This window comes from Chrysochloris asiatica, unplaced genomic scaffold, assembly GCF_000296735.1.
Source record: "Chrysochloris asiatica unplaced genomic scaffold, ChrAsi1.0 scaffold00123, whole genome shotgun sequence".
Classification (NCBI taxonomy): domain Eukaryota; kingdom Metazoa; phylum Chordata; class Mammalia; order Afrosoricida; family Chrysochloridae; genus Chrysochloris; species Chrysochloris asiatica.
The window spans coordinates 7470744-7481283 of record NW_006408641.1 but is presented as its reverse complement, the minus strand read 5'-3'; the positions used below and the strand labels follow the sequence as shown (position 1 = coordinate 7481283).

The window sequence follows — 10540 nt, the reverse complement described above, 5'->3', positions numbered from 1 at the left end:
ATTATAATCAATGTAATGAAATAAGTTATATGAATTGTTGAATGTGAAACTGATGACGTGCCCTGTAAACTTTCACTCAATCCACAATAAAAACCTTAAATTACAAAAATATAAATAAATAAATAAATAAATAAATAAATAAATAAATAAATAAAAGGAAAAAAAGGAGGGATCAATAGTTGGAAAAATATGGCCTTAGCGATAGAAATGATGCTGCAGATCACATGATAGAATTTTGCAAGACTAACCATTTATTCATTGCAATCACCTTTTTTTTTTAGCAACAGGAAATGCGTGTTTACCCTTGGACCTTGCCAGATGAAATATATAGAAATCAAATAAACTACATCTGTGGAAAGAGTTGATGTTGTTAAGTTCCATCGAGTCAGTTCTGGCTCATAGAGACCTGTACAGAGTTTCGGAGAAGCAAATGTGGATTTTAATCACTGATCTTGCAGTTAGCAGATCTATGGCACCACACCAAGAGTCTAAGAGATGATGGAGAAACTTAATGTCATCACTTAGAGCAAGACCAAAGACACACTGTCAAACAGACCATAATTGTTCTATGCAAATTCAAATTAAAGTTGAAAAACTTAAAACAAGAGGCACTTGTTCCAACAGAACAAAGGGATACTGTATGGTTTAAAATCAGGAAATACTGTGTGTACGTACACTCAGGTTGTAGCCTTTTCACCATACTTATTTAATTTGTGTGCTGAGAAAATAGTCCAAGAAACTGGACTATATGAAGAAGAAGGTGGTATCAGGATTGAGGGAAGTCTTATTAATAACCTCAGATATGCAGATGACACAACTTGCTTGCTGAAAGCAAAGAGGACTTGAAGCACTTACTGATGAATATTAAAGACCACAGCCTTCAGTATGGAGAAGACCTCAACATAAAGAAGACAAAAATCCTCACAACTGGACCAATAAACAATATTATGATAAACAGAGAAAAGATTGAGTTGTCAAGGATTTCATTTTATTTGGATTCACAATCAATGCCTGTGGAAGCAGCAGTCACAAAATTCAGACAATGTTTTGCACTGAGAAAACCTGCTGCAAAAGATCTCTTTCAAGTGATGCACCTTAGAAGCAAGGATGATGAGAGTTTGGATATCTCATCAGGAGGAACCAGCCACTGGAGAAGACATCATGCTTGGTAAAGTAGAGGATCAGTGGAAAAGAGGAAGACTCCCAAAGAGATGGAGCAACACAGTGACTACAACAATGGGCTCAAGCATAACAAATGGGAAGGTGGTGCAGGACTGAGCAGGCTTTCTAGGAGTCAGAGCCAACTTGATGGCACATAACAATGACAACAAGTAAAAACCTTTCACATTGAATTGCAATAGTGTTAGTAGCTGAATAGAAGAAGCCTAATTTTCTTCTTCTTTTACTTCAATTTAATGACCCCTGGTGGTGCAGTGGTTTAAGTATTAGACTGCTAACCTCAAGATCATTCATTGATTGAAACCCAGCAACTACTCCACAGGAAAAGACCAGGCGGTCTTGCTCCAGTGAAACCTTAAGAAGCAGTCTTCCTCTATCCTATAGTGTCACGCTGAGTTGAAATCAACCCAGTGGCATTGGGTTTAATGTTTTGCTTTGTTTTTTTTCCTTTATTATGACTTCATTGTATAGTTTCAAAAATCTAATCACTACAGTATTGTAGTTAAAACATCATAACCTTTGACAAAATCAACAACTATGTAAACACCGGAGTCCTGGTGTGGTGCTGTGGTCTAATGCGTCAGACTGCAAAGTTGTTTGAACTGCAAGGTCAGTGGTTCAAGCTCATCAGCTGCTCCTTGGAAACCTATACAGGGTCGCTATGGGTCGGAATTGACTCGACTGGCACTCAATAACAACATATAAACACCGGCAGCAATGAAAGCAACAGCTTGTGTTTGTAGCTCATGTAGATGAAACCACATAACTCAAAGCAGCATTGTAATTGGGTAATAATGACAATTCTGACCAGAGAACATTAGACGATCCAAGAAATAAAACATCATTGTTTTAGCCTTGTTGGTATATTGACATACATAAACTGAGTTTACAAATGGGCTTACAAAAAAAGAGGTTTTGTTGTTATAGCTACAGGAATGAAACTATTTTGTTGTTGTTGTTATTTAAATTTTTGGGGGGTTTCTTTTTGTTATTTTAAAAAATTAATTTATGCTGAAACACTGCAAAAATTTTATAGTTATTTTGGAGTCTGACGGTATCATCTGGTATGGCCCACAATCCCAGACACTGGGTAGTACCTGCTCAGCTGTAGGTAGATTTTTCCTACTTAAGCTCACTGCCACCTCAACAAAAAATACAGAGGTGCTGAAGATGATGGTCTTCAGTTAGGACCAGGAAATAACCCCACAAGGAGGAGGACAAGGGCACAGGTGTTGAGGGGACACATGCCTGCTCTCTTGACAAATTAACTGTATTAGGGAATCTACTTGTTTCAATGTAAGAGCTTAAAAAACAATATGATTAAGTGATCTGCAATATTATAGTGGGGCAAAGTGAGGAGTAAGGTGGAGAAGGAATGATCATGGTCTGACCTGAGAGTGGAACAGGGCCAGGAGTTTCCAGAGTACATGATTTGTATATTTTGTGGGAACTACAAAACAGACCACTGAGGTCAGGAAATGAGAGACAAAGGGTAGCTTCTGACAGTTGGTAGATCTTCTTAGACTGCATTAGTGAAGGGTGATGACATAAGAATCACTTCAATACAGACACACTTGAGCTGTTGTTTTCTGACACAGAACTTTTGTTTTGAAGTATAGGCATCTTCCCTGTTCCATTATGTTGGTATTACCACCTGTGAACTATTAGTGTCATGTTGACTAGGGGATCCTTGACATCTTGGGAGAAATCAGGAGCCTTTGGTGTACAACATTGGTCACATCCACTATTATAGGCCTCAGTTGCCTTTTTCCCTCTCTTGTCAAGATTATTGTGAGGACTATATAAATTAATGTATATGAGGGGACTTTATAATACTAAAATCTCATATCCTGGAAAAAAGAAATTGAGGTCCAATAATTAATCTGTTTAATTGTTCATTTATTTATTTATCCATCCCACATACTGAAAAATATGTGTTTGGGACACAAATAAAATAATGGAGCCATGCTATGAAAATCTACTCTAGGAACAGTTGTTGCCAGTTCTTCCTCCCTTGAAGTTTGATGTCCTTCAGGAGTCTTGGTAAACTTAGGACAGCTTTTGTACTGGACAGGCTGTTTGTTGTTGTTGTTGTTAGGTGCCATCAAGTTGGTTCAAACTCAAAGGAACCGTATGCACACCAGAACAAAACACTGCCTGGTCCTGCAGCATCCTCATACTTGTTTATTATTCATGTGAATTTAAATGGGAATAATTGTTGCTGCTACTGTGCCAATCCATCTTGGAGGTCTTCCTCTCTTTCACTGACCCTCCACTTTACTAAGCTATAGACTGTTTACACATCCAAGACTTCCCACTTATTTTCTGAATTCTCTCTCAGTAGTGATTGCTTCACTTCCCTACAGACTAGAAGCTCATGGCAGACAGGGACTTTGCCTTCTTTATTTTGAATGCGCATTGGCTAGCACCATTCTTGCTCTTAGAAAGTCCTCATCTGGTAGAATTGAGTTAGTGGTAATGATAAACATTCTTGGTTTTGAACCTGCAGGTTGGAGCCCTCCCCCAACTGTGTGATGTGCTCCGTGTACTATGGGCAGAACAAGACCAGTGCCTACAGGATCTTTCCAGGGAGCAGACAGAAGACCTGGGTGTGGAGCAGCCAACACCAGGTACATGACCAACTTAGCACCATGTCCACTCTTGGACATGGATCATGTCCTGTCCAACTGGATCAAGGGAAACTTGTGCTCTGGTCAGTTCATTCATCCAGATAATCATTTATGGGGAGGGAGGGTATTGACTAATCCTGGTGAACAGTCTACACATGCCCCCAAAGCCAGATCATCACACTCTTCCTTCACTCTGGAAATGTGAATATAGCCAGGGTGTTCTTACCTTCAGTTTCTACATGATTACTTCATCAGGTAGAGATTCAATAACAATGACCTTTAAAGGCACTATCACCTTGACTGACCTGGTGTAGTGCTGTGGGCTAATGTGTCAGACTGCAAAGTCATTTGAACTTCAAGGTCGGTGGTTCAAGTTTACCAGCTGCTCCTTGGAAACTTATACAGAGTCGCTATGGGTTGGAATCAACTCGATAGCACTTAACAACAACCTTGATTGAAATCTCTAGGTGGAGCCAACAGTTAAATGCTAGCCTACTAACGGAAAGGTTGGACGTTTGAATTACCCGGGGGGATCTTGGCAAAAGGCCTGGTGATTTCCTTCTGAAAAATCAGCCATTGTTGTTATGTACCGTGGAGTCGGTTCCGACTCATAGTGACCCTGTACAGGGTTTCTGAGGCTGTAAATCTTTACGGGAGCAGAAAGCCTCATCTTTCTCCCACACAGCAGCTGGTAGTTTCGAACTGCTGACCTTGCGGCTCACAGCCCGATTCGTAACCACTACTCTACCAGAGCTCCTTACACTGTTGTTGTTGTTGTAAAGTGCCATAGTAGGAAAAGCAGTACAAAGTCAGACACCTACTGGCTGTATGATCTTGAGCAAATTATTTAGTCCCCTGAGTCTCAGCTACTGTCTACTTCGCATTTGTAATGACAAATGAAAAAAACTATGAAAAATACAGATGTTTCACAAATATTAATTTAAATATGAATAACAACAATTTAAATTATATTTAATATTTAAGTATTCATTTTCTTTCTATTCCCTTCCTTAACTTCTCATCTTTGCTCTCCACCATCCAAGTATAAGGAGAAGTGTAGCTTTCAGAAAAGAACGCAGGCTTTTAAACTAGACCGTGACCTTGAACTAGTGACTAGATGGCTTTGAGCTTCAGTTTCCACATCTGTTTTATGGGTTTGGTGTGAAATTTAAAGCATTCACTCAACAATTATGTATTTAGCTCCTACAGTAGATTATAAAGGGGGGCATGGTGTCTCTGTATGATAAGCACTGGACTGCAAACCACAAGGTTAGCAGTTCGAGTCCATCAGTCATTCAACAGGAGAAAGATGAGACATTCAGATCCTGTAAAAATGTACAGCATTGGAAACCCAACATAGGGTCACTTGAACTGACTCGAGGGCACTTGTAATGTAAAAATGAGGAAATAAGGGCAAGGGGGAAAAAGAACACCGATTATTCTTCTATAATTTAAGAATGTATTTTGCTACATATGGCAGAAGCTTGATATACTGGCTTCACCAAGTAGGAGTTTGTTTCATACAAAAGTATAGAGCTGGTGCAAAGCTCCAAGATGCCATCAAATTCAAGATTCCTTCTATCTTTCTGCTTAACATGCCTCTTTTGTCCACTTGGTGGGAAGGTGACCTTTGTACCTTCAGGGAGGAGAGGAGTGTATTGTGCCTATGTTCCTGCCAAAAAGGAGAGAAGGAAGAATGCCAAGAAGTCAAATGTTCCAAGAATTCTCTAGATGATCCGCTGACACCACCTTGCCTGGAACTTGACTGTGTGGCCACCCTTGATAGCAGTGGAGGCTGGAGATGGAATTCTTAGCTGCACCCTTGGCTGTGTTGAACAAAATCAGTTTCCGTTACTCAGAAAGAACAGAGAAGAGCTAGTGATGGGCACTGAGCAGCCTCTGCCATAATGACTCTGGAAGAAGTTCATTGAATAACCACAAATCAATATCCACTTTAGTGAAACAAGCACAACACTGTCAGTGACTCTGTGTAAGTGTGTCACCAGGGTTCTGGGAAGTATATTGGAGCTGAGATCTAAGGGTATAGAACAGTTGTTAGGCAAAGAGAAGAAGAACGTGTGCTTCATACAGAGAGGACAAATCTGTGGTGGGAGAGGGCATGGTGCATTTGAGGAAAGGAAGAAGGCCACTGTGGCTGGAACACAGCCTAGAGATGAGAGGACGACTTTAGCAAAATGAAGCTCGAGGGGCAGCCAGGTGGAGGATTTTCAAGCAGATCCTAACAGCAATGGCACATCTTTGAGAATCTCAAGGGGAGAGAGACATGATCATCTGACTCATTGATGCGATATGGAAAGAAAATTGGAGAAAGACACAAGTCCATTGGGAGGTTGGGATCTGGACAAGAGAGAAAAGTCACTGGGACTAGAGAGGTGTCTTCCTTTAGGTTCCCTCAAAACATGCCTTGAAGCAAGAATTCAAATGCTTATAGATTGTTTAGCAATAATTCCAGGAAACACCAGTAAAAAAATGAGAAGCAGGCAGAGAAGAGAAAGAAGACAGTCAATGTTACATTACAATCTGGACGCTTGGAGCTTATTCTTCCTGGGAGCCAGTGTAGAGCACACTCCTCTAAGTGACAAAAGAGTTGGAGTAATTACCCAATAATTCCCTACCAGGCAGAGTTGGGGTTGCTCCTGGGGAAAGGGCATTTTTTCCTTGCTTAATCCATCCTGCTGTGCATGGGGACAAAGGAGGCTACAGAAAATGGGGGAAACCCCCAAACAAAGGAACTCAAGGCCTGACAGTTGTAAGGGGTCTGGCATGAACAGAAAAAGCAAAGTCCACAGAGGTATGGCAAAGGCACTAATAGAGTCTGCTCCATAAAGGGTGGTGGAGATGGAGAAAAGTAGAGCCACGTAGTTCATAAGGACAGTCCACACATTCTGGTGTGGCACTGTGGGCTAAGGCATCAGACTGAAAAGCCGTTTGAACTGCAAGGTCAGTGGTTCAAGCTCACAAGCTGCTCCTTGGAAACCCTGTACAGGGTCACTATGGGTCAGAACCGACTCGACAGCACTTAACTAACTAACTAACTTTGGTGAGTAGCAACTGGGATCTTAAAAGCTCATGGGTAGTCATCTAAGGTGCAACTATTGGTCTCTCTGTGTCCAGAGGAAAGAAGAATGATGAAAACTGAGGATGCCTGGAAACAATTAGTCCAGTGGTCTAATGGACCACATAGACATCAGTCCCCATGACCTTGAGACCAGAAGAACTAGATGGTGCCTAGCTACTACTACCAACTGCTCTGAAAGGGATCACATTAGAGGGTCCTGGATAAAAGCGGGAGAAAGTGTAGAACAAAATTGAGAATTACAAAAAGGACCAGGTGTACTTGGTCAGATAGAGACTGTAGAACCCCAAGCCCATGGCCCTTGGTGACCCTTCAGGTCTGGAACTAAACTCACCTCCATGGCTCAATTTTCAGCCAAACAATAGATAGGCATATAGTGGAGACAACAACCCTAGTACATAAGAGAGCAAAGGGCAGATTTTACCTAAGGACAAAATTTAGAAGGATTGGGAAAGAAGGAAGAATGGAAACAATGAAACACAGGGAGGAAGTGGGATAAGCACATTGAGGGGATTGCAATCATTGAGATAAAATGAAGTGTAGATTTGCTGAATATAAAGGAAATGTTCTGCTCTGTAAACCTGCACTCAATTCACAATAAAAAGTTAAAAAGAAACAGAGTTACTTGTTAGCTTTGGTTGAGTCTACTCCAACTCATGGCGACCCCATTGATGAAGATTTGGTAATAAATACGTTCATGATGGGAAAGGGCAGTATCCAGGATCACTTCCAGGTGTCCAACTGGAGGAAGGGGTGAAGCAACAGGAGTTTGGAGAGAAAGGACACAAAAGATAGTTCAGTTGTAGAGGTGTGAAGTTGAGACACTGCAGAGGAGAGGTCCTGGCTGGAGATAAGTTGAGGTTTCCCAAGGAGAAAGCATTCCCCAGCCCTCATTGGCCAAATAGGAAGACTTTGTCAAGGAACAGCCAGAGCAGGAGGAACATCAGCTTGTGGTGATGGATAGAGAGCAAGCAGTTGGGATGTTGTAATGCACTTTAAAGGAGCTCTGGTAGCCTAGTGGTTACGAATTGGGCTGTGAACCGCAAGGTCAGCAGTTCGAAACTACCAGCTGTTCCACGGGAGAAAGATGAGGCTTTCTGCTCCCGTAAAGATTTACAGCCTTGGAAACCCTGTACAGGCTCACTATGAGTCAGAACCAACTCCATGGCACATAACAACAACAATGCACTTTAAGTAAGTCATTCATCTACCACATGAGGGAAGAGGACAGTATGGTTGAGTGAACACCTGGTCCCAAAACCTCACTCTAGCCCGAAGTTTGAGTCTCTTCTTCTAATTGGCAGTAAAAACTGCCTGTGGGGAGCCATATTACAGTCTGTAATACTCCTAGTGGGCACCACTGAGTCAAACTTTCTTGATTTCCTGGGCCCTTCTGCTATCCCAGTGTCTAGAATAGGTAGGGAGCAAGTTCCTGACAAACCCAACCACAGGTGCAAATCAGTGACTGCCCTCTGCTTCAGTGTCCAAGGTGAATGGCTAAAATTCCAATGACAGGGCCTGGACACCTTCATTCTGCCCTGAGACATAAGGCTCAGAATGCCAAGCCTCTGGGAGAAATGATATGAAAGTGGATTCACACTGAGAATAAGGGAAGGCTATTAGTCCTGGTGTAAGGAGTCCTCCCTGTTGTGCTGTGGGAGTATGTACCAGACCACAAGGTGGGTGTGAACCGCAAGGTCACAATTCAAATTCACCAGCCCCTCCTCACAAACCCTATACAGAGTCGCTATGAGTTGGAACCGATTTGAAGGCACTTAGCAACAACATTAGTCCTGGTGTGGCAATGTAAACACTGGACCGAAAAGTGTTTGAACAGCAATGTCGGAAGTTCAAACTCCTTGAAAACTATATAGGGTTGCTATGAGTCGGAAATGACTCGATGACACTTAAGAACAACACCATTTTTAAATATTAGCACCTGATGTATCTAAAATGTTCACTGCTCTCCAAGCTAGCTTGGTACTGATGGTATATCTGTGTGTCTGTCAGTATCCATACCAGTCTGACATGCTGGCTTCTGATCTCACAACCTCCTCAACTTCATCTCAAGTGTTTCCACTCTGAGCAGAAGACCTGACTTCCAGATGGCTCCAGGGAACTGATGGAAGTGGTCCAGAACAAGAGATTGACTGGGGGTAGGGCCTGCCTGTGTTCCTCACTCCCTTCATCTACTGGCTGGGGGTTGTGGCTTCTAGGTACCAGCCAGGGGGCAGGGACTAGGTCTGTTGGGGTACTGGACAGGTGGTTTCTGATAAGCTAGGCTGAGAATGCTGATGGACAGTGGACACTACTCATCAGGTTGGCCTGTAGCAATGGGTCTGGGACAGACCCATGAGATGGGTTTCCTGCTGGAAGACATGCCCTTCTCCTCCAGAGCCGAGGTCTTGCAACATGGGCCCAACACCCAAAGCCCCATTATGTCGAGAGCCTGCCCCGGCATATTTATTCCAGGGTTTTTTCCGAAGACGTGTGCGGACGTCGGCGATAAGGATTACACGGAGTCATGGGTCATGATAAATTCAAAATCTTCTTCTTACATGCTTTATTATTATTATTTCTATGGCTACTCTAATACTCTACTTCTCTCATTCTTTACTGTCCTGCTCATTCTTTACTCCCCTGCTCTCCTGCTCATCTCTTCTGCTTCCTTTCTCCGCTCCCCTGCTCCTGTTTTCCTTCTCTCCTCTCCTGCTCCCCTCCTGCTCATCTTTTCTGTTTCTTTTCTCCCTTCCCCTCCTTCCATTTCTTTACTGTCTCCTTCTCTACATTACTCTTATTCTTTTTCTTTCTACACTACTACTCCTAATTATCTACATTACTACTTTCACTACTCCACTCCCCTGCTTCTTCTCTACATTACTCCCTCTATCCTCCCTCCATTCTTGTCTCGTCTCCTCTCCACCTCATATTCCTTCTTCTCTCCCTACTTCTTGTCTCGTCTCCTCTCCACCTCATATTCCTTCTTCTCTCCCTACTTCTTTCTGCTTCTACTTACTTCTGTCACTCTTGCCTCTACATCTCTTACCTCTCTCCTTTTTTCTACTCCTTTCTTCTACCTCCCTCTACTTACTCTTACCTCTACTTCTTGCCTCTATTCTTACTTACCTCTACTTCTACTTACTTCTACTTCTTTCTATTCTATCTTACAACCCCCTTATATACCATTACAAAAAACATTGCATTCATAGTAATCAATGACATCAAGGTACAATCTATCTTGGGGCACATTCCTCATGGTTTACAATTCTTAAATTTACAACAGGGATGAGAAGCTACAGCAAAGACATTATCTCAAGGCATAGGAGACATTCAGGCGCCTTGAAACCTTTTAGTTAAACATTTGTTCCTACATAAATCTATTCTTTTCTCTGAGAAGAAAGTTAACCTTCACATATTTCTTAACCTTTGTCTGTTAAGTCCTGTTAATTTTAGTTGTTGGATGCAATTAACTCTCCATTAACTTCTTCCATACACTATCTGTTTATAGCCTACAAAAACATCACTTATGAGGGAAACTGAGGCTATGAAAAACAACTTCTCTAATTTACTGATCATTAATTTAAGAAAGTCTAAGTCAGGTTTTTTATTTAGTATCTGTATATACCCATAGCCT

At 41.9% G+C, this 10540-nt stretch overlaps 1 protein-coding gene across 1 annotated transcript in view; it reads left to right on the top strand.

The window, feature by feature from the left end:
* SCTR (secretin receptor) overlaps positions 1-10540 on the top strand; it is a 100546-nt gene that overhangs the window by 2538 nt on the left and 87468 nt on the right. The window contains exon 2 of the mRNA XM_006868743.1: positions 3689-3809. Coding sequence (XP_006868805.1) covers positions 3689-3809 — 121 coding nt within the window. The remainder of the gene's footprint in view (positions 1-3688; positions 3810-10540) is intronic.